This window comes from Euleptes europaea, chromosome 2 (genome assembly GCF_029931775.1).
Source record: "Euleptes europaea isolate rEulEur1 chromosome 2, rEulEur1.hap1, whole genome shotgun sequence".
Classification (NCBI taxonomy): domain Eukaryota; kingdom Metazoa; phylum Chordata; class Lepidosauria; order Squamata; family Sphaerodactylidae; genus Euleptes; species Euleptes europaea.
In genome coordinates, this window is record NC_079313.1 from 131,070,504 (window position 1) to 131,095,467 (window position 24,964).

Genomic DNA, 24,964 nt, shown 5'->3' on the forward strand with positions numbered 1-24,964 from the left:
CGCTTTAGGGAAGGAGATCATAAGCTGGTTTGATTCTCCTTAAAAAGGAGAGAAAGTAGGCATATACAAACCAACTCTTCTTCTTTAACTACAAAGAGCCTCACACATCTAGGATTAAAGAGAAGATGGTCCAGGTTATCAAATGTTTTTTTCAAGAAAGGCCTAAATCCCAGCTTCGCCTAAGCTCACCAGAGCTTGGAAGCTAAGCAGGGTTGGCAACAGCAGTGCTTGAATGGGAGACCACCAAGGAAGGCAGAGGTTGCTACCCAGAGGAAGGCGGTGGCAAACCATCTCTGCACATCTCTTGCCTGGAATGCTCATGGACGGGGTCACCATGAGTCGGGTCGCAACTCGACAGCTCGTTCGCCTCCTTTTTCCGGCGTAACCACAGGCCACTCTCGTTTTAGAAAATAAGCTCTGTGGTCATCTCTTATTAGCCCAAGCACGTGCTATTCTGGGTCTCGGTGAACCAGTGCAAATCCTTAGCCTGCTGAGCGGGATTATTTTAAGACTGTCCTTCTTTCAGGACCGGCTCCTGATTAGAGGGGATTAAAGTTTCTGCCAAAAATAAACAAAGAGCTTTTAAGCCAATTTTAAAAGAAACCCATCCTTTTCGCATCTCCTGGCAAACAGCTAAGAAATTAATTTGGTCAGAAGTACACCAAACTGCCCCTGAATGTATTCCAATGGAGTTTTTGAGTCAAAGCGAAATCGTTGAGAAAAAACAGCAAAATCCATTGATTTGATGTGAGCCTGCTGGAAACTCTCATTGGTCTCGCAAAGAAATCTTTCCAAGCGTATCCTGAAATAGCACACTTGGCATCATTTCTAAAAGCAGTTTTGGAATCATGCAAAGAGATAAAGAATTCAGCTTTCCAAAAAATAATTTAGACTGTGGAGTATTTTATCTGTTTCCCACATGAGACAGCCAGCGTGGTGTAGAGGTTAAGAAAGGTGGTTTGGAGCGGTGGACTCTGATCTGGAGAACCGGGTTTGATTCCCCACTCCTCCACATGAGCGGCAGAGGCTAATCTGGTGAACTGGATTTGTTTCCCCGCTCCTACACACAAAGTCAGGTGGGTGACCTTGGACAAGTCTTAGAGCTCTCTCAGCCTCACCTACCTCACAGGGTGCCTTTGGTGGGGAGGGAAAGGTGATTGTAAGCCGGTTTGAGTCTCCCTTAAGTGGTAGAGAAAGTTGGCATATAAAAACCAACTCTTCTTCTTCTGATGTTTAATCGGCTTAGCCCTTCAGGTTTGAGGAGGCAGCAATAAGGATGATAAAATTAACAAAAGTATAAATGTAATAAAAATTTTGGGAGGCAGCTGAAGGCTGTTTCACTGAGGACTGCTTTTAATTAAAGCACTCTTAAAAGGTGATTTTAAAATTGGCTTTACGCTTTAATTTTTTTTTAATGTATATGATTAATATCATAAGTCGCCTTGAGCTCCGTAGGAAAAAAGCCAGCTGGTAAACATTTTAAATAAATAAAGAATAAATAAAGAACCACGAGCAATGTTTCCACCTATGGAAACCCTTATACTCCAGGGCTGCTGCACCTGGCTTTTCATTGCAACCCCCTGTGCCCCCTAAAAAGCCACTTCAGAAAATTGCTGGGTTATCCAGAGTGATCTCTGCTATAAAACAAGTATAAGGAGAAGCAGTGTTGATAGGGGATAGAGTGTTGGTCAAGGACAGGGGGGAAATGGGTTCAAATTTCCATTTGTAATGCTGAAGATATACACATCACCCTGCATGCCTTGGAGGATGTATGGAATGCAAATATAATAAAATAAAAGCATTATTGGATTAGACCAAGGGTTTATCATCCCTTGGATAGGGGCTATGGTTCAGTGGTAGAGCATCTCCTTGGCATGCAGATGGACCCCATGTTCAATCCTCAGCACCTCCAGTTAGAATAGTCAGGTGGTACGTGATGGGAGGAGACCTCAGCCGGAGAGCCTGGAGATATGCTGAGTAGACAATACTGAACCTGACGGTCAGTACAAGGCAGCTTCATGTGTTCAACCTGTCTGCCAGGCACAGTGCATTCAGAAAACTCATCAGCACTGCACTTCAGTCACAGCTGGAATCTGGAGAGCCTTGTGATTCACATCTGCTTCGGCAGAACTCCAAGCCATGCCAGGATGGAGAGAGCATCAAGTCTCAGTCTTCATCCAAAAGATGCACTCCCCCAGTCTGCCTATGGACATGTGTGTGTGTGTAAATTGCCGTCAAGTCACAGTTGACTTATGGCAACTGCATAGGGTTTTCAAGCCAAGAAACATTCAGAGGTGGTTTGCCTTTGCCTTCCACTGCGCCTGGTCTTCCTTGGTGGTTGCCCATCCACGTACTAACCAGGACCAACCCTGCTTAGCTTTCAAGATTGGGCCATCCAGGTCAGGGCAGACAAGGAGAGGTGGTTTGCCATTGCCTGCCTCTGTGTAGAAACTCGAGTCTTCCTTGGTGGTCTCCCATCCATGTACTAACCAGGGCCAGCCCTGCTTAGCTTTCAAGATTGGGCCATCCAGGTCAGGGCAGACAAAAAGAGGTAGTTTGCCATTACCTTCCTCTGCATAGCAACCTTAGACTTCCTTGGTGGTCTCCCATCCACATACTAACCAGGGCCAACCCTGCTTAGCTTCCAAGACCTGATTTGATCAGGCTAGTCTGGGTCATCCAAGTCAGGGCTGTGGATTGGAAGCTTTTGTAAAACAAAACAAAAACACGAAATATGTAGGTAAAGGGAGGTACAGTGCATAGGCTGGATCCCACATAATGCATGAGTGGAAAGTAGAATGTTCTTAGAGGGATTCTGCTTACACCTGCGGCAAGGTATAGAACATTAATATAACCATTATATAATCAATATCATTAATATCCTTTTTAAGAAGATGCAGCCTTTTTCCCCCTCTCTGGCTGCAGTTTGGCAAGGAGAATGTCTTGAGGGTAGGTTGCCATCCTTCAGAGAGGGCCTGGAATTACCACTGTTCTGCACACGACATAGATCAGTTCCCCTGGAGAAAATGGCTGCTTTGGAGGGTGGACTGTATGGCATTATACACTGCTGAAGCCCCTCCCCAGGCTCCACCCCCAACTTTCCAAGAATTTCCCAACCCAGAATTGGCAATCGTACTTTAACAAGGACTATATCCCAGGTAATTTGATCCCAAATAGATGCTGGAGAGGAAAGCTAGCTGTGCATTTAGGGTTGCCAGGTCCCTCTTCACCACCGGTGGGAGATTTTCAGGGCAAAGCCTGAGGAGGGCGGGGTTTGGGGAGGGGAGGGACTTCAATGCCATAGAGTCCAATTGCCAAATCGGCCATTTTCTCCAGATGAACTGATCTCCATCAGCTGGAGATCAGTTGTAATAGCAGGAGATCTCCAGCTACTACCCGGAGGTTGGCAACCCTATCCGCATTTCCTCCATGGGTTATGGGATTGGCATGGAGGGCCTATAAAAAACCCTTCCTATTTAGATACAAAGGGACCAGCACATAGTCTTGGCTATGACACTATAAAAGCTTCCTCGGTTATTTCCTGCCTAGTAAAACCTGACTTTGCAAAGACAAAGAAACCCTTATTTATGGCAATCTCACTCTGATGTATGAACAGTTTGCATGTCACCACCACACATACTTCAGTTATTTTAATCCTTTCCTCAACTATCCTGGAGATCTGGATGTAAAACTTCCATCTGCAGAATTTTCCATGGACCTTGGACATTCCTGGGATGTCCACCCCCTCCCAGTTCAGAAACAAAAGATAGGATTACATCTTCCCATATGGAATTCATCCTCTGTGACAGAAATAATATGGATAATCCTCTTAGCCTATGGAAGAATTCAATACATGTTACCAATATAATATGAACAGATGGGGTCGGATGAACTTGCCCATTTTTGTCAAGGATGGGTGGCCACCATGGTCAAGATATGACATATTCTGAAATCTGGGTTGTTTGGGATTTGGGATTGGAAATCTATGGACTTTGATTAAGTTATTTTGCAGTACTTTTAATAATAGACTCCCATGATCAGCCCCTACAACAAAATAAAAAGAAAATACCACAATTGAGATGTAATTGAGTTGCTTTCTTGGCTCGCGGGACTTGTCTATTTATGTGAGCAGTGTAACATGAGATGCCTAAGCAGGCTGATCTCTCCTGGGCTATCAGCTGGGGATTCAAGGATGTATTAGGGGCTTTGTAGATTAGTGAAGTTACAACAGTTGAGATCCATTCTCTCCTAGTTGGCAAAATTTCCAATATGGTCATGCTCTTTGTCTTCCAAAGATAGGATTGATTCGATTGGCCACCCAGCGGCTGCTGAAAAAATCTGACAGGGTTGGACAGTTTCTATTCTCTGGGGCTACTGTGTTCTCCAGATGCTGCTCCAGAGCCCAGTAACGTGGATATAACAAAGTCAGCAGGCAAGTGATGCCATAGAGTTCATCCTTCTAAAGCTGCCGTTTTCTGCAGTAGAATTGATTTCTGTGGACTGGAGATAGGCTGTGGACAGCCTCCAGATGGGAACTGCAGATGGGGAGGGGCCGTGGCTCAGTGGTAGAGTGTCTGCTTGGCATGCAGAAAGTCCCAGGTTCAATCCCCGGCATCTCCAGTTAAAGGGACTAGGGAAGCAGGTGATGTGAAAGACCTCTGCCTGAGACCTTGGAGAGCTGCCGCCTGTCTGAGTAGACAATACTGATTTCGATGGGCCAAGGGTCTGATTCAGTTTAAGGCAGCTTCATATGTTCAACTGGGGAATCTCCCAGTATGATAGCTCATCTCCAGACTACAGAGATCAGTTCCTCTGGATAAAATGGATGCTTTGGAGGGTAAACTCTATGGCATTGTACCTTGCTGAGGTCTTGGTCCTCCCCAGGCTTCACCCCTAAATCTCCAGGAGTTTCACAAACTGGGTTTGGCAACCCTACCCCCCTCCCATCCCCTGCCAGTGATCAGGGAGAACCTGGCAACCCTATCTAGAGTTAGGGTTGCCAGACCCCTCTTTGCCACCAGCGGGAGATTTTTGGGGCTAAGACTGAGGAGGGTGAGATTTGGGAGGGGAGGGACTTCAATGACATACAGTCCAATTGCCAAAGCGGCCATTTTCTCCAGGTGAACTGATCTCTACCGGATGGAGATCAATTGTAATAGCAGGAGATCTCCAGCTAGTACCTGGAGGCTGGCAACCCTATCTGGAGATCAGTCATAATTCTGGGAGGACTCCAGGCTCCACCTGGAGATTGGCACCCTACTCACAACCCTATCCTTTGAGATGGACCTCTGCTCTTTCTGCAGCTGGTTAGTTTCTTTTCAAACTTCCCTTTTATATCCTGCCGTATGATACAATGCCGTCATTTCATTTTGCACGGCCTAAGCCGCTCCCAGCTATGAGAAAATACCGGATAAGAGTGAAATCTCGTTTGCTTTAGTAATTCCTTATCAAATTCACAAAAGCAAGCAAGAGTGAAAGAGAAGATTACCTACCACTGATCAATGGCTTGGCAAATAGGATTACTCGGCATGCCGTTTGACAGCTCAGTCATAACATTCATCTGGTGGAGTCTCTGCAGCTTAGTTTCCACTTTTAATTGGCCCTGCGGCTTGTTATGCTGGTTCAAATGAGAAGTTGATGAAAAACAGTGTCATCCAGTTTCTTAAAACATGGGTTGAGTGCCAAAAACAGTAGGGATCACATCATCGAGTCTGAGGAAGAGACTTTCTTATGGCAGCAGTTTTAGGGGGGAAAGTCATTCTTTTCTTTTTCTTTTCTTTTAAAAGTTGTAGATTCTCAATCATTTCTGCAACAAGGGTTGTTGTTAGCTTGAGTTTAAGGGTGCATAAGCACCACCACCTCTGGACAGGCCGATCATTTTGCAGCATACGGCCAGCGTGGTGTAGGGGTTAAGTGTGGTGGACTCTAATCTGGAGGACCGGGTATGATCCCCCACTCCTCCACATGAAGCCAGCTGGGTGATCTTGGGCTTGAGAGGAAGGCAAGGCAATTGTAAGACCGCTTGAGACTCCTTAACGGTAGAGAAAATTGGGGTATAAACACCAACTCCTACTCCTCTTCCTCTTCACACATGAACACACATGAAGCTGCCTTATACTGAACCAGACCCTTGGTCCATCCAAGTCAGTATTGCCTACTCAGACTGGCAGCGGCTCTCCAGGGTCTCGGGCAGGGGTCTTTCACATCACCTACTTGCCCAGCCCCTTTAACTGGAGATGCCAGGGATTGCATGCCAAGCAGAGGCTCCACCACTGAGCCACGGCCCCTCCCCAATTTAAAGCATATTTTGTAACCATTATTACACGTGATAATATTTGATAATTTCAACATTTGGGGTATTTTTTTTCTTTTCGACCTTGATCTTTACCCCTCCTCCTCACATTCATTTTTAGCCGTGAAATGGATTAAGCAGGAAAGGGATCAGCCCAAGGTCAAGCAGCGGGGGATTCGAACCCGGGTCTTCCTAGTGCAAGGCCAGCATTCTAACCACTACGCAGCACTGCCTGCCTCATCGCTCATGCTCCGAGGGGGACCAACGTCTCCCCACGGGGCATGGCCCCTTCTCCCCATCCCCACCCAAAGTCACTCCCATGAAGCACTGCGCCCACCCCTCGGCCCCTCACCCAAAGAACACCGACGCCTCCCGTTCCTCATCTTCTTCTTCCTGTACATGCTATGCTATGCAGTGGGTGCCTTAACCTGAATGGGCCAGGCTAGCCTGATCTCATCAGACCCTGGAATAGGGTTGCCAGGTCCCTCTTCGCAACTGGCAGGAGGTTTTTGGGGCGGAGCCTGAGGAGGGTGGGGTTTGGGGAGGGGAAGGATTTCAATGCCATAGAGTCCAATTGCCAAAGTGGACATTTTCTCCAGGTGAACTGATCCCTATCAGCTGGAGATCAGTTGTAATAGCAGGAAATCTTCAGCTACTACCTGGAGGTTCACAGCAGCGTTGGCCACAAAGATAAGAATTTAAACACAAGCCATGTAATGCCAAAGTAATATAAAAAAAACCAGGGGATGTAGTTCTCATGTATCATGGATATATATCATATATATTTCTCACAAACCATATACCGCAATTGATATATACACTCTTCCAACTTTGTCAATTTCTATGAATCACAATACAGCGGACATCGCAGCATATCAGTAAATACAGCCAAAATAGTCTCTAGAATAATTGAAGAGCCACCATATTGACAGGGATCCGGTAGTCTTCCTGTTTCGGGCCTTTTCTCACTCAAACTCCCAGTTTGAGTGGTAAAGGCCCCTTCCGATGCAGCACTTCTGGGTGTAAACTGGAAGTGACACGATCAAGGCGGCGCAGCCGCGATCTCTCCCTCACCTCCGCCCCAAAAACCGCCCGCTGGAGGAGAGGAGGGACCTGGCAACCCTAGGTAAAATACTCACACTCAAATACACTCAATCCCTGGCATCTCCAGTTAAAGGGACTAGGCAAGTTGGTGACGTGAAAGACCCCTGCATGAGACCCTGGAGAGCCGCTGCGGGTCTGAGTAGACGATACTGACTTTGATGGACCAAGGGTCTGATTCAGACCAAGGGTTTGATTCAGCATAAGGCAGCTTCATGCGTTCATGTGTTCACCCTTTCTCCCTGTTATTCTCCAGCTGGGTAAAATACTCATACTCAAGAAGGTTTGAATCAGCTGGCTGGAGAGTGTTTAGGTTTAGCGGTTTGCTGGCTTTAGACTGTCAGCTTTTATATTATTGGGATTCTAAAGTTTAGGGACATTCGAGTTTTTTATTGGTGTTACAAGAATTGCTGAAGGTCAGCCGTCTTGGGTTCACTGTGAGGTGAAGGCAGGCAGGCATTATGGAAGTGGTTTAATAAATAAAACAACGGGGGAAAGCCCTGAAGAGTCTCGTTCGAGAGTTCAAGAAATGAGTAGAAAAAGCTCCCCGTGTATGCAGATAAGCATCATCTGCTCATGTCTGCAAAAAATGCGGTTAAAGGCACAGGAGGAGAGACTGGTAGAAAAAACCCTGGCTACTCTAGATTTGACTCATCCCTGCATACTAGCAACCCTTTGTTGACTTCCTGAACAACATCTCATTCATGTCAGAAAATATGCATTACATGGACAGCTAAGGTGTCGTTCTGCTGTTTAATAGTTATAATGTGTGTGGGTTAGGGTTGCCAACTCTGGGTTGGGAAATTCCAGGAGATTTGTGGGTGGGGCCTGGGGAGGGCCTGGTTTGGGGAGGGCAGGGAGCTCAGAGGAGTTTCTCAGAAGCTGTTTTCTCCAGGAAGGTGCCTGCTTGGGTGGGGTGGGTGTTAATAAAAGACTGCCGGAGGACAGGGAAGGCAGTTGAGATCCGCCTTTGACAGCTCCTTGAAGCTTGTACCAGGGTATAAACCCAGGGTAATTTGGTATAGATATCCATTTGCATTAGGGTTGCCAGGTCCCTGTTCACCACCGCTGGGAGGTTTTTGGGCGCGGTTTGGGGAGGGGAGGGACTTCAGTGCCATAGAGTCCAATTGCCAAAGCAGCCATTTTCTCCAGGGGAACTGATCTCTATCAGCTGGAGATCAGTTGTAATAGCAGGAGATCTCCAGCTATTACCTCAAGGTTGGAAACCCTAATTTGCATCCTGCCCTGTGTGTAAAGTAGGGTTGCCAACCTCCAGATACTAGCTGGAGATCTCCTGCTGTTACAACTGATCTCCAGCTGATAGAGATCAGTTCACCTGGAGAAAATGGCCGCTTCGGCTATTGGACTCTATGGCATTGAAGCCCCTCCTCTCTCCAAACCCCACCCTCCTCAGGCTCCGCCCCCAAACCCCCCCACTGGTGGAGAACAGGGACCTGGCAACCCTAGTGTAAAGTGATGTCAACTTCATAGCCGGCTTATGTTAGGGTTGCCATGTTCCCCTTTGCTACCAGCGGGAGGCTTTTGGGGTGGAGCCTGAGGAGGGTGGGGTTTGGGAAGGGGAGGGACTTCAATGCCATAGAGTCCAATTGCCAAAGCGGCCATTTTCTCCAGGTGTACTGATCACTATCGGCTGGAGATCAGTTGTAATAGCAGGAGATCTCCAGCTAGTACCTGGAGGTTGGCAACCCTACTTATGGTGGCCCCTTAAGGGGTTTTCAAGGCAAGAGGCAGAGGTGGTTTGCCAGTGCCTTCCTCTGCACAGCAACCCTGGCATTCCTTGGTGGTCTCCCGTCCAAATACTAACCAGGGCTGCCCATAGCTACCTTTAAATGTGTATGCCATAATTTCGTATTTTAGAGATGTTGTAAAACAACAACAACAACTGGTATTCAATGATTTTAAACCGGATTCTCATTTTAAAAGTAATCTGAGATGTCGGTGCTTAATTTCTGTAAACTGGTCCAATCTGAAAAGTAAGCTGATAAATGTCAGTCAATTAGGGTTGCAACCTCTGGGTTAGGAATTTCCTGGAGATTTGGGGGGGGGGACCCTGGAGAGGGTGGGGTTTGGGGAGGGGAGGGACCACTAATGTTCTGGAGCCCACCCTCAAGCAGCCGTTTTCTCTAGGGGGAACTGATCCCTGCAGGTTGGAGATTAGTCTTAATTCCAGGTCGAGGAGCCTCCATCTGGAGACTGGCAATTGGAACCAAAGTCAAATGACTTTTAGATGAAGGCTTCAGCTGACCCACCATGGCCAAACGTTCTAGAACCGTTCCTTTGTCTCTTCCCCCCTGTCTTAAATTACCAAGCATTCCCCAAACTTGAAGAGGGCCCTCCACTATCCTCCGAATCTTAAATGCTTATAATTGTCACATGGTGTTTCCCGTGTCAGAATAATTTTATTCCAGGCCTTCGCATTTTTTTTTTGGAACTCCGCATCGGCCTGGCAGCAGCTAAGTAGGCAGCACAATCGAGAAATGGAAGGCTGCCGGTAGGCAAAGGTAGCTTGCAAATAAAAGGTTTCTCTACCGCGGTGACTGGGGCTTCTCCGGGATCCACTGCTGGAGAAGTTGAACGGTTTAAGCTGGGCTCTGTTGTTTATGAGGAGCCCCGTGACGCAGAGCGGTAAGCTGCAGTACCGCAGTCCAAGCTCTGCGCACGACCTGAGTTCGATCCCGACGGAAGTCGCTTTCAGGTAGCCGGCTCGAGGTCGACTCAGCCTTCCATCCTTCCCAGGTCGGTGAAAGGAGTACCCAGCTTGCTGGGGGTAAAGGGAAGATGACTGGGGAAGGCACTGGCAAACCACCCTGTAAACAAAATCTGCCTAGTAAATGTCGGGATGTGACATCACCCCATGGGTCAGGAACGACCCGGTGCTTGCACAGGAGACCTTTACCTTTTACTTTTACTGTTGTTTATTCAAACTTTTGTTGGAAAAGGTAGTCTATAAGTGTTTTAGTTAATCTGCTTAACCATTTTTCTGGGATGAGAACATTTTCCCGATTCTTTTATTTTGAGAGCCAGCATGGTGTAGTGGTTAAGAGTGGCAGTCTGGAGTGGTAAACTCTACTCTGAAGAAGTTAGATTCCCCACTCCTCCACATGAGCTGGGAGGCTACTCTGGTGAACCAGGTTGGTTTCCCCACTCCTACAAATAAAGCCAGGTGGGTGACCTTGGGCTAGTCACTGTTCTATTAAGAGCTATCTCAGTCCCACCTACCTCATAAGGTGTCTGTTATGGGGAGGGGAAGGGAAGGAGCATTTAAGCCGGTTCGATTCTTCCTTAAGCGGTAGAAAAAGTCGGCATATAAAAACCAACTCTTCTTCTTTTGTTCTTTCTGGCAGAATGCATAGACGAAGGAGTTCTACAACTTCATCCTTTTAGGACACGATCACCTTTTTTCTTTTTCTTATTTTGCTGTCAAGTCACAGCTGACTTATGGCAACCTCGTGGGTTTTTCAAGGCAAGAGATATTCAGAGGTGGTTTGCCATTGCCTGCCTCAGGACCTTGGACTTCCTTGGGGGTCTCCCATCCAGTACTAACCAGGGACTACCCAGCTTAGCTTCGGAGATCTGAAAAGATTGGGCCAGCCTGGGTTATCCAGGTCAGGGATTCTTGGCATTACTGTTATCCATATCTGTGGAATAAGTTTCTGTAAAAGGCTCAGGATCAGAGGTTGGGAACAAAAATCGGCAACCCTCGCATAATATGCTGTGCATTTGCTAACTCTTCTCGAGTTGGCCACTTTTCTGGTTGTCCACTGTGTGAAGTTGAACAGACTGCTGGACTTGATGGGCCTTGGGGGGTTACCGCACTTGTATTCCCAGCGATGTATTAAGAGGTTGAAAACGTTATAAAAAATACTGTTTGCACTTTGTTTGGCCCCTTTAGCTGCGAAGACGTCTTCCAACCATTTATAAGCCGTGGTATCCAAAAACCCTTTTACAGCGATGATTTTTATAACATTTTCAAACTCTTAATACGTCGCTGGGAATACAAAGTGCGGTGACCCCCTTGGTCTGATCCATCATGGCTTTTCTTATGTTCTTATGATTTTCTCTCCACAGAATGAAGTGGTTCGAGATCTCTTGTTTGTTATTCCTCTCGTTTGCACCCTTACCACAGAAGTGTTCCTTCTGAAATCCCAGATCTCAATAACACCACTGCAAGAATCCAAGCCAGACTGGGGGAATAAACGGAAGGCGGTGCCAAGCCCTTCGCTTCTCTCTGATGGAAATGCCTCACAGGCTGGCGGGAGAAAATGGCTTCAGGTTCACCCAGAAACTTATTTTTAAAAGCACCTCAGACCCAGTGGAGAGTAGCCTTAGTTTTGATATCCCCACTCCCAAAGACTCTTGTTCGACCCCTCTCAGCAATGGCACTTTATACTCCAACGCCAACAGCCCTTCGGACTCGTGCGTTAAACCCCTCTGCAATGCCCGCTCCGAAAGCAAAAGCCCGTACAGCACAGGGATTAAATACGTCTCCTCAGAAGAAGAGGCTCTCGAGTGTGGGTGGGGGGCCTTCACTCCTAGTTGTTTACAGTTCTGCAATACCCCGAAGGGGGTCTTGTTCTTCCTCTGCGCCGCCTCCTTCCTGCAAGGCATGACGGTCAACGGTTTCATCAACACAGTCATCACGTCCATAGAGCGGCGGTTCGACCTGCGGAGCTACGAGAGCGGACTGATCGCCAGCTCGTATGACATCGCGGCCTGCGTGTGCTTGACGTTTGTCAGTTACTTTGGGGGGAACGGACATAAGCCCCGGTGGCTCGGATGGGGCGTGTTCATCATGGGGATTGGGTCCCTTGTCTTTGCGTTGCCCCACTTCACCACCAGCCAGTACGAGGTACATTTCTCAGAGGAGACCGGCATGTGCTCCTCCAACCAGAGTGTGCGGTGCTCGGGAACTGTCTCCAGCCTCTCTAATTACCGGTTCGTCTTCATGCTCGGACAGTTTCTACATGGGATCGGAGCGACACCTCTTTATACCCTTGGAGTGACCTATTTGGATGAAAATGTCAAGTCTAACTACTCCCCTGTGTATATTGGTAATCAATATGTTGAAACTGTTTTCTCTCTGTTTTTCCTTTCAGTATTTTCACCTCCCCAAAGATTATAATTGAGTAGATTAGTGGTAGTCACTCTGCAGCTCACTCTGAGAGCCAGCGTGGTGTAGTGGTAAAGAGTGGTGGACTCTAATCTGGAGAACCGGGTTTGATTCCCCACTCCTACATGTGAGCGGCAGACTCTTATCTGGTGAACCGAGTTGGTTTCCCCACTCCTCCACAGGAAGCCTGCTTGTCACAGTTCTTGCAGAAACCTTGGGCTAGTCACAGTTCTCACAGAACTCTCTCAGCCCCACCTACCTCACAAGGTGTCTGTTGTGGGGAGAAGAAAGGAAGGCAATTGTACACTGGTTTGGATCTCTTTAAAGGTAGAAAGAAACTGGGGTATAAAAACCAACTCTTCTTCTTAAACACATGATCACATGAAGCTGCCTTACACTGAATCAGACCATTGGTCCATGAAAATCAGGCTGAGGTCTTTCACATCACCTACTTGCTTAGTCCGTTTAACTGGAGATGCCGGGGATTGAACCTGGGACCTTCTGCATGCCAAGCAGATGATCTACCACTGAGCCACGGCCCCTCCCTCCTCTTCCTCACAGAGAGCAACTGTCACAATTTCCATCAGCCAGAGGAGCCACATAATTACTCCATACCCTATGTGCCACCCTATCAAACACATCCATGTGATGGAACGTACCATCAAGTCACAGCCTACTTATGGGGACCCTGTAGAGTTTTCAAGGCAAGAGGCATTCAGAGGTGGTTTGCCATTGCCTGCCTCTGCATAGCGACCCTGGACTTCCTTGGTGGTCTCCCATCCAAAGACTAACCAGGGCTGACCTTGCTTAGCTTCTGAGCTCTGACAAGATCAGGCTAGCCTGGGCCATCCAAGTCAGGGCAGACACACCCATACAATAATATCAAACGCAACTAGTCATGTTAAATATATAACTAACCTTTAAAATTACAAGACTGCTTCTGGACATATGGGAGGGTCTCCACCACCACTGAACCTTAGCCAGCCCTTGTGTATCTGGAGTGAGGGGAATGGGTTCCCGCACAGCATGGCACAGTTCAGGTGAGAGAGTGAGACTGCCAAGTTCAACAGAGGAAAGCAAGCTCTTCTGTAGAAAGGGGAACAAACCCATCACTTTCCTAGAATGTGGGGCAGGTGCCACCTTGGTGAATAGTGCTTGGAAGAGCCACAGGTGGCTCCCAAGCCATTGAGTGAGTATCATTAGTGTAGACTACAATTGTGCTTATTTCAATTAAGAACATAAGAAAAGCCATGCTGGATCAGACCAAGGTCCATCAAGTCCAGCATACTGTTCACACAGTGGCCAACCAGGAAGTCCACAAACAAAATGACTGCAGTAGCATCCTGCCTGTGTTCCACAGCACCAGATATCATAGGCATGCTCCTCTGATCCTGGAGAGACTAGGTATGCATCATGACTAGTATCCATTTTAACTAGTAGCCATGAATAGCCCTCTCCTCCATGAACATGTCCCCTCTTAAAGCCCTCTAAATTGGCAGCCATCACCACATCCTGAGGCAGGGAGTTCCACAATTCTATTGTGCTTTTTTAATTCATGTGATTGTACATGATCTATATAAAAACCCATGGCTCACTATTAGCAAATATGCTTTGCTTAATTCAGTCCCCCAGCAGTGCCAGATGAGATTAGCAAAATTTTGTGGGAAGAGGGATTTGCCAGCATTCCCCCAAGGAGCTCGAGGACACATATATGATTCTCCCATCCTTCATTTTATCCCTATAGCAACCCTTTGAAGTGGTTTATGCTACAAGACGACACTCCATTAGTTTCATGATGGAATTTGAACCTGAGCCTTCCCAGATGTAGTGTAACACTAGAGCCTACTCGGCTCTGGCAGCCAAATTTAGAAATTGGGGATCACAGGGTGAAGCAATCACCAAATTGTATTTCTGTTGCGCTATGGCAGCAAGACAGCTAGAAATCCATTGTAAGCTTAAGACCTTCCTACTTACAGATTGTCTTCTAGGTTGGGCACCTCGCCAGTTTGCCTCCAAAAGGTTAACCAAGTATGTTCACACATGCTCTGCGGTTAATGCTGCCAGCACTCCAGTTATGGCAGGAGACCTCCCACCAGAGCCCTTCTTGCACGCTGCACTCTGAGCTGCAGCAGGAGAAATATAAAGAAATCACTGCGGGCCTCTGTGCCGGTACATCACTTCCAGGTACAACCCGGAAGTGTCAATGAGTAGCTCTAGGAATTGCTGGAAACGAGATGGTAAAACTATAGAGTTTCTGGTGACTCCTAGAGCTACCTACTGCCACTTCCAGGTTGTACCCGGAAGTGACATAGCAGTGCTCAAGAGGCTGTGACCCTTTCATTTCCCTGCCCCAAGCCTCCCGCTCTTTGCTAGGCACAACCTGGCAACCTTATCTAGAAAACTGTTTGCTCGTTGCACTTCAAACTATATTTAAACTGCAATTTTCTAAAACTATTCAGAAGGTAGTTTACTGGAAGCAGAGTTACATGACAAAAAAAGGCATTCCCCATATAAACCCCCAGAAGAAGAGTTGGTTTTTTATACGCCAACTTTCTCTACCACTTAAGAAAAAAATCAAACCGACTTACAGTCACCTTACCTTCCCCTCCCCACAACAGACACCCTGTGAGGTAGGTGGGACTGAGAGAGCTCTAAGAGAGCTGTGACTAGCCCAAGGTCACCCAGCTGGCTTCATTTGTAGGAGTGGGGGAACCAAACAGGTTCACCAGATTACCATCCGCTACTCACGTGGAGGAGTGGGGAATCGAACCCAGTTCTACAGATTAGTCCACTGCTCCAAACCACCACTCTTAACCACTACACCACCTGGTTAGTGGCGAAGCAGAGTTACATGCCAAATTAGGGCATTCCCCATATAAACCGCTAGCACCTGCTGGTGCAAATGCATCCCCCAAGATACTCTGTAGCATGTGTCAGATCTCTCCAAAAGGAAATGCAACTCTCTTGGAACCTTACAGTCCTCTTACTCACCTAATTGGCTCTTCGGCGCACAAAAGGGAGCATTAGTCACAAACACAGCTGTTAGCCAGCTTGAGTGCCAAAGAGGAGGCCAAGTAGTTAATGGCTTTTCTTCTCGTAATCACATCTTCCACCACTTCATTCATTCATACACGAAATACTGACAAGGAGCATCCCTCCTACGTTATCTGCTAGTATGGGCAGCTCAATCCCTGGGGCTTCCAGCGCTCCCGGTTCTTTGCCATAGCTCTGATATGGGAGGTTATTTCGATTGCATCGTCTATATGGGATGCAAGCCAGTCCCAATCAGCAGTTGGCAGTGGGTCGAAGAGTCTGAAATGAAACCTTGCACAAACCGAAAATTCACAACCTTTTAAAACTTGGGGGGGGGGGGAGCATTTGAAATATTAGCAGACTTTGCTTCTGATGCCTCTCTTTTTTTTCCCCTTCAGCAATTTTCTACACCGCTGCCATTTTGGGTCCTGCAGCTGGCTATCTGGTTGGAGGACTCTTCCTAAACATTTACACTGAAATAGACCGACGGTAAGTGAGCAAAACACGATCATTCCTTAAGCGCTGCATGTCAGTAGGGTTGCCAGGTCCCTCCCTCCTCCGGCGGGAGGCTTTTGGGGCAGAGCTGGGGGGAATCGTGTGTGCGACTGTGCCAGGGCGCGTGCACATCACTTCCAGTTCACACCTAGAAGTGCTGCATCGTGAGGGGCCTTTTACCTCTCCAACTGGGTACCTGGCAACCCTACATGTCAGATTCCTGATTCACTTAATTTTTGTGGATGGATCCTAGAGAAACTTTCAACAGGTTAAGCAGCCAGATGTAAACATGACCCAAGCAACGAACTAGACTTCCAGATTTCTAGATGGGCCGTTTTACACGTTTGCTTTTAACCTGTTTTTAGGGGAATACTTAAAAGCATCTCAACACAAGTAGTGCAATAGTTACTCTCACCAAGCAGCCAAATTCCTGATGACTGGCCCGAGATCACCCAGCAAAGCTTCTGTGGCAAATCAGGAATTCAAGCCCAATTCTCTAACCACTACACCACAGTGGCAACTTGCCAGTGATAGCTACTCCTCCGTTCCCCCTTTAATCCTACGGCGAACTCTGTTGTGGGAAAATGCTTCCAAATAGCTTGGGAAGGGTAATTTAGATCCTGACAATGGGGAGATATGGGGGAGATATGGATAAATATGGCTAATCCACCCTTCCCCCAGCATAGCTGCTCCAATATCGTTTGAAATCTAATGGACATCAGGTATAGGTTTGCCCTCAATGTTATCTTCATGAATTCCAATATTCATTCATTCATTCATTCATTCATGTATATATATGGAGATATATGAATATTGGCATTCATGGAGATAACTCTGAGGGCAAACCTATACCTGATGTACATTATTTTCAATATAGTTTGAAACCTTTTGCAGATTTTAAAAAATGTGAAAATAATGTACATCAGGTATAGGTTTGCCCTCAAAGTTATCTCCATGAATGCCAATATTCATATATATATATAAAAATGCTGAGGCTGTCCTTTCATGTTCTCCTAGGGTGAAAGCAACGTTTGAATGCACATTAATTTTTTTTTTGTCAGTTTGGATTTGTTGGCTCTGTAAAGCATTTCCCCCATCCTGCCGCTCAAACATGGAAGGGAATCGGGAACTACTAACAAAGATCATGAGGAAAGTCAGCCCTGACTATGGTTGCCAACTTCCAGGTGGTAGCTGGAGATCTCCCACTACTACATCTGATCTCCAGGTGATGGAGATCAGTTCACCTGGAGAAAATGGCCGCTTTGGGAGGTGGAGACTGTGGCATTATACTCCACTGAAGTCCCTCCCCTCCCCAAACCCCACCCTTTCCAAGCTCCACCCCCCAAAAATCTCCAGGTATTTTCCAACTCACAGCTGGCAACCCTAGTCCTGCCCTTTCGCTGATGCAGACTGAACTAATGTCCCTTATTTCTTCAACTTACAGAATTGATCTCACACCAGACAATACTCTATGGGTCGGAGCATGGTGGATTGGGTTTCTTGGTGCTGGCGCCGCTTCCCTTTTGACTGCCATCCCTATCTTGGGTTACCCTCACCGCCTGCCAGGTAGGTCAGAAGTCAAGAGATCAGGTCACATCCTTCCTGAGATACTGGAGAGATGACCGGACCCTTGAAGGTTGCTGCCTTTCCTTGCTTTCCCCTGCTTTGTTAACACAAACGGAAGTATTTATTTATTTAATGTAATTAAAAAAATATATGCCACCTTTCCACCCAATCAGGGTCCACAAGGCGGCACACATTAAAAAAATTAAAACATTTAAACATGTTTTAAACAGTTAAAATTAGAAAATTCAATTGAAATCACATATACAATCAATACTAAAAGGTGGGCCAAAAACAGTTTTTGGGGGTGTGCAAGATGAAATTAAAAAAAATCTTCACTGGCAAAAGACATCAACAGAGAGAGACAGAGAAATCTCCCTGGGGGAGGAAGTTCCCATGTTTTGGTGCCACAACGAACAAGGCCCTTTCTCGGGTTACCCCACCCCCACCTAGCCTCAGATGCTTCCAGCGCAATCCTAAGGAGAGTTAACCCAGTCTAAGCCCATTCATTTCAGTGGGCTTAGACTAGAGTAACTCTCCTTAGGATTGCGCTGTAAGTATGCTAAATTTCTTCTTGCCACGTGGATAGATGGACAGATGGTTTAACCAGCACGACCAGTGTAACCAGCGCAGGCACATGAACCATGGGAAAACTTGGGCAAAGGGTTTTCTGTGCTGATCTGGAGTCATTGCTGTGGGGACCAGAGTGTTCACAAGCCTTTTACATGCAACATTACATTTGTTGAATCAGGGACTGAATCAGGGACTGAGCAAAAGTGTGCTATTCCATCTCCCCCACCTACGCATGATTGCTGAAGAAGAAGAGTTGGTTTTTATATGCCGACTTTCTCTACCACTTAAGGGAGAATCAAACCGGCTTACAATCACTTTCCCCTCCCCACAACAGACACCTTGTGAGGTAGGTGGAGCTGAGAGAGCTCTAAGAGAGCTGTGACTAGCCCAAGTTCACCCAGCTGGCTTCATGGGTAGGAGTGGGGAAACAAATCCAGTTCACCAGATTAGCCTCCACCGCTCAGGTGGGGGAGTGGAGAATCAGACCTGGTTCTCCAGATCAGAGAGCATGGAATCAGTGTTCATATGCTTTCTCAGTGGTATTGGGAATGTTCAAAAAAGCAGTGCTCCTTACCACAAGGAGGGAGTCTACATTCATAACCTCCAACAGGTGTACAGTCCATGCTCATGTTCCGGACCAAGGCTCTGATTCAGTATAAGGCAGCTTTGTATTTTCAAAACAAGAGACAAACAGAAGGGGTCGTGGCTCAGTGGTACAGCATCTGCTTGGCATGCAGAAGGTCCCAGGTTCAACCACCGGCATCTCCAGTTAAAGGGACTAGGCAAGTAGGTGATGTGAAGGACCTCTCTCTGCCTGAGACCCTGGAGAGCCCCTGCCAGTCTGAGTAGACAATACTGACTTTGATGGATTCAGTATAAGGCAGCTTCATGTGTTCAAGTTTGCCACTGCGTGCCTCTTGATGGGGGATTCATATAAACCCAGCCCCCTCCACCTCTGTGCTCTGTTACTTTCAGCATTCTCCCACACACACCCCAGCTTAATTTGGATCCAAGTGCAGGAAAAGACATAAAAGCAATGCAGAACAATCGGGTAAGGGAAGTAAGGGGGCAGGGTTTACTTCCCCCCTGCCACGTGCTCTATTTTTATTTAAAAATAGACCCTCTGTTCCCAGCTTTAGACATGAACGGATGGACAGTTTTCTCAGTAACTGTAGATCTGTAGCACCTAGCTTAACCCTCAATTCACCAGTGATTGGTCCACGGATGCAGAAGAGAAACTGCTGTACACAGGAGTGAAAAAACAGAACAGGATATCAAGGAAGAGAACAGTGCAATATTGTTCATCTGGCATTAATGCGCCCCTTTGCCTTGTCATTCAAGCCGCTGCCAAGCTCAGGGAATTGTCCTCCTACTGTGCCAATTTGCCTATGCAGGGGATGAGAAATTCAATGCAAATTCGCTCACACACCTCTGTGTTTCTCTGTGGGATTCTTTGTGTGTGTGTGTGTTTGCATGGGTTTTCTCCCTTCCCACAGGTATATCTCTGGTGGTGGTTGTTTTCAACCCCGGCTTCTGCATTGTTAGAAACAATCTTGTGCACTTTCCCACCCAGCTTAATGAAGCCTGCTGGCCGAAGAGTGTTTTCTCAGCCTTTCGGATCTTTATTCCCTTGGCTTTGGGGTTTCTTTTTAAGGAATGTCCTTTAAGGATAGCTGCTGGAGTATTTGAGTGTACAACAGAGTAGGAACTAAAGTCCGCATTCACAGGGCACTATTTCATCTGTTCTTTCAGACATTCCCTTTCCCCATAGCTACTTTCTTCACAATAATAATAATAATAATAATTGAATGCCATCAAGTCACGATGAATTTATGGTGACCCCCATAAACTCAATGAACCTTTACTTGGACCACAGAAGTCCAATACTGGCTATGTCTAAGGAATCAGAAGTTAACTCGTTGGCTACTATCCAACTGTTTTCAATTCTAGGTATAGAGGTAGAAATATACAAGGACATTTTTGAGCTTAGGAAACCAGGTGTTTGATTTGATGGCCTGGGGTGTTTAATGTTTAGTTGAAGTCACTGGAATTTGCTTCACAGAGAGAGAGGGGGGGAGAGAGGGAGGGAGGGAGAGAGGGAGAGAGAGAATGAGAGAGAGAGTGCTGCCAGATTGAGGCTTAAAAACAAGAACCAGCACGGTGACCAAGTTTCAATTAGTTATGTAATGAAAATCTCATAATATGCAAGTAATGTACAAAATTACAAAAATGCACAAGGTGGATAATTTGCAAAATCTATAAGAAAGTTGAGTAGCAAACTTTTTACATATGTGTGTGAGCTAATGTATGCGGGTAAGGTGCTATCAAGTGGCAGCCAAAGAAGAAGAAGAGTTAGTTTTTATACCCCGGTTTTCTCTACCTTTTTTAAAGAAGAATCAAACTGGCTTACCATCACAATCCCTTCCTCTCCCCACAACAGACACCTTGTGAGGGAGGTGGGGCTGAGTGAGTTCGGAGAGAACTGTGTCTAGCCCAAGGTCACCCGGCAGGCTTCATGTGGAGGAGTGGAGAAACCAACCCAGTTCTCCAGATTAGAGTCCACCACTCCTAACCACTACACCACGCTGGCTCTCTCAACTTGTGGCGACCCCAGCAAGGGGCTTTCAAGTCAAGCGAGAAGCAGAAGAGGTTTGCCATTGCCTGCCTCTGTGAAGTCTTCCTTGGTGGTCTCCCATCCAAGTACTAACCCTGCTTAGCTTCAAAGATCTGATGAGACCAGGCTGTATCATATCCTTCCACATCCCAGTGCTGCCTTACCACGTAAAATCACCACAAGATGTGATAATGACCACTATCTTAGAAGACGTATTAAAAAAAGCACCAATTGCTATTAGCCATGGCTATGCTAGTTAAAAACGGACCCTTCATGCCCAGAGACAATACACTTTGAAATACTAGATAGTGCCTCTCATACCCTGCATGTGAGTGTCTAGACTAGAGCAGCATTTCTCAGCCAGGGTTCCCTGGAACGCAACGGTCCTGCGAGAAATTGCTAGGGGTTCTGCGGGAAATAGTGATGAATAGGCTGTTCATATGTAAATCATATATAATCATATGTAGGGGTTCCCTGAGACATGAATATTATTATTTCAAGGGTTCCACAAGGGTAAAAAAAAGGTTGAGAAATGCTGCTCTAGAGACACCTCACTAGTCACTGTGAGAAATAACATGGAACTAAATAGACCAAGGCAGTTCTCACATTTGTATAAGCTTTGGAAACATCCTTCAGCGGGCTGCCTGCCATGGAGAAGGATCACGCCACTACTTAAAGAAAGAGGTGAGATGTATTTGGAAACCTAAGATCTCTACTGCTGAGAGCATTATTCCCACGCTAATATCTCCAAAAGCAATTGTGGTAAATTCCAGGTTTCTTTGTAGGCTCTTTCTAAATAACCAGTGGGAAAGGCAACAGAAGAAGAGTTGTTAGGGATTGGATCCCTTTTTTCCTGGGAAGCTTCTTTGTCCCAGAGGAAAGTACCACCACTTGAAGAATGGATCCAAAGGATCTAACCCTGAGAATCAAGAATCGCTCTGTACACTAGAAAAAGGGGCTGGAAACAATGAGATTATGGTTGCCAACTGCCAGGTACTAGCTGGAGATCTCCTGCTATTGCTACTGATCTTCAGCCAATAGAGATCAGTCCACCTGGATAAAATGGCCACTTTGGGAATTGGACTCTATGGCATTGAAGTCCCTCCCCTCCGCAAACCCCACCTTTTTCAGGCTCCACCCCCAAAACCTCCCGCTGGTGAAGAAGAGGGACCTGGCAACCCTAAATGAAATAGGAAAAGGATGTAAGTGGCTTAAATAGGCACATTTTCAGTTTTGGTCACAGCATTCACTTCTTTTTGAGTGATTTTAATGATGGGTTCCCAAAAGTGGTGTCCATAGGGACCACAGAATCTGCCAGTGGGTTTCCTGGTGCCTGTTTTCTTCTTCCCCAAAGCACATCTTCCCAAAGCAAAGCATGTTGTCTCTCCTATACCTTACTGGATCAAGAGAACCCAGAAACAACTGACTCCATAGTAGGAGAATGCTTGGCTTGCAACTTTCCAACATTTAGCTTGGAAAGAAGACGGTTGAAGGGAGACATGACATCATCTATAAAATGATGCATGGTATGGGGAGAGTGGGCAGGGAGAAGCTTTTCTCCCTTTCTCATAATACTAGAACACGGGGTCATCTGCTGAAGGTGGAGGGTGAGAGATTCAAAACAGATAAAAGGAGGCATTTCTTCACACAACACATACATAGTTAAATTGTGGAACTCCCTGCCCCAAGTTGTGGTGATGGCTGCCAACTTGGATGGGTTTACAAGTGAAGTGGACATGTTCATGGAGGAGAGGGCTATTCATGGGTACTAGTCATGATGCATACCTATTCTCTCCAGGGTCAGAGGAGCATGCCTATTATATTAGGAGCTGTGAAACACAGGCAGGATGGTGCTGCTGCAGTCGTCTTGTTTGTGGGCTTCCTAGAGGCACCTGGTTGACCACTGTGTGAACCGACTGCTGGACTTGATGGGCCTCGGTCTGATCCAGCAGGGCCTTTCTTATGTTCTTATGTGATTGATCCTAGTGCCCCATTGCAGCCATGTTCTGATTAGCCCCAGCCCTCCATGGCTGCCATTAGCCCCAGCCCTCCATGGCCTCCATGGCTGCCTCCTCTCAAAATTCTAAAAGTGGCACAGGCTCAACAATATTAAAAGGTAAAGGTCCCCTGTGCAAGCACCGGGTCATTCCTGACCCATGGGGTGACGTCACATCCCGATGTATCCAAGGCAGACTTTGTTTTATGGGGTGGTTTGCCAGCGCCTTCCCCAGTCATCCTCCCTTTACCCCCAGCAAGCTGGGTACTCATTTCACTGATCTCAGAAGGATGGAAGGCTGAGTCGACCTTGAGCCGGCTACCTGAAACCGACTTCTGTTGGGATCGAACTCAGGTCATGAGCAGAGCTTTTGACTGCAGTACTGCAGCTTAACACTCTGCGCCACGGGGCTCTTACTCAACAAGATTGGGGACCCCAATTTTTAGGAAAACAAGAAACAAACAAGAAACCAAGGCAGGCTGTGCATTAAGTTAATTATATAAATTCTCAAAATTAAACCGAATGACTGGCAGAGTCCAGCCAGGGTCTAGTCTTCAGCTAGAAGGTCTCAAGCTGACACCAGCTTATCACTAATGGAAATGTACCATTGAATAACTTAGCAGACCTAAGAGCTCCCCCTTGGTGAGGTGCTTTTAAGAGGTCCCCCTCACTGGCAGTCTTTAAGCTGAGGCTGGACAAACATTTGCTCTAGGCTGATCCTGCATTAAGCAAGGGTATGGCCCCTTCCAACTCTATGATTCTATGATGCTATGAAGAGCTGGAAACAGCCCAATGGTGTTGTGATCAGATCTGCCAGCTACATGGCACAGACTGACTCTTGTTGAAAATGTCTGCATTCAGGATCCCAGCGCTACGTCGTCATGAGGGTTTCGGAAGCCCATCAGCTGAAAGACGGCAGCCACAAAACAGCCTCGGACCCTGATTTTGGAAAGACGGTGAAAGACCTACCACGGTAAGAACTTCTGTTTGCGCCTGTCCTGTAGGGAAATCTCATTTGAGTTAGTGCAGAAAAAATTTGTCTTAACCTTATGTTTATGAAGTGGCTGTAATCAAGGGTCATAACTAGATTTCGGGGGTATAAAAACCAACTCTTCTTCTTCTCCTCCTCCTCCTCCACACCCTGACTTCAGTACAGAGTTCAGCATGCTTAACTCCTTGGTCCCAAACAGCACGCATATGCTAGAGAGTGACCCACATATATTCCTTGCCTGGGGATTTTTGCACAAATATTATCCTGAAGACGTTTCAGCCTGGTTATTAAGTGAAATTCTTGATTTTGCGCCACTTTAGGAGATTATGACCCCACTCTCCTTCCTCAAAAGGAAATTAAATTCAAAAACAGCATTTAAATGCTGATCAGGCTAGAACCATAAACAGCACAGAGATGAAGAAAGCTCAACGTTTTGTTTTGTTCTTGGGGATTTTTCCAGGCACTAATTCAGCTTCCATCAACCCCAGTGCCTTGAACCCTTTCTAGCTTCAGGAAACCCGTTTCTCATAGACATGCCTGCAGAGGACTCTAATCTGGGGAACTGGGTGTGATTCCCCACTCCTCCACATGAAGCCTGCTAGGTGACCTTGGGCTAGTCACAGTTCTCTGTGAGCTCTCTCAGCCCCACCTTCTTCACAAAGTTTATGTTGTGGGGAGAGGAAGGGATGGGGTTGTAAACTGGCTTGATTCTCCTTAAAAGGGAGAGAAAGTTGGCATATAAAGACCAGCTCTTCTTCTTCTAGTCCGACACTCATGAACACATGAAGCTTTCATATTGAACCAGACCCTGGGTCCATCAAAGCCAGTATTGTCTTCTGAGACTGGCAGTGGCTCTCCGCTGTCTCAGGCAGAGGACTTTCATATTACCTTATGCTTGGTCCTTTTACTGGAGATGCTGGGGATTGAACATTGGACTTTCTGAACACCAAACAGCTGCTGTACCATTGAGCCATGGCACCACTATACCGCATTTCTGGGATGCTTTGATCGGAGTGCCAGTATGGTGGAGCTAAGGAAGCAGTAGCAGGTCAGGTGAACTTTTATTCCAAGTCAGGACAAAACTGAAGAGCAGACTCCTGCCCCATCCATGTCCATGTTCCCATATGCATTTCTGAAGGGGCTGTAGAAGGCGGCATGCCTTCTTACATGATTCA

The 24,964-nt window shown here is 46.7% G+C and overlaps 1 protein-coding gene across 1 annotated transcript in view; it reads left to right on the plus strand.

Moving 5' to 3' along the window:
• The first annotated feature begins 11,645 nt into the window (after nt 1-11,645).
• SLCO4A1 (solute carrier organic anion transporter family member 4A1) overlaps nt 11,646-24,964 on the plus strand; it is a 31,645-nt gene continuing 18,326 nt past the window's right edge. The window contains exons 1-4 of the mRNA XM_056845186.1: nt 11,646-12,465; nt 15,956-16,046; nt 17,497-17,618; nt 23,660-23,771. Of these exons, the coding sequence (XP_056701164.1) occupies nt 11,646-12,465; nt 15,956-16,046; nt 17,497-17,618; nt 23,660-23,771 (1,145 nt within the window). The remainder of the gene's footprint in view (nt 12,466-15,955; nt 16,047-17,496; nt 17,619-23,659; nt 23,772-24,964) is intronic.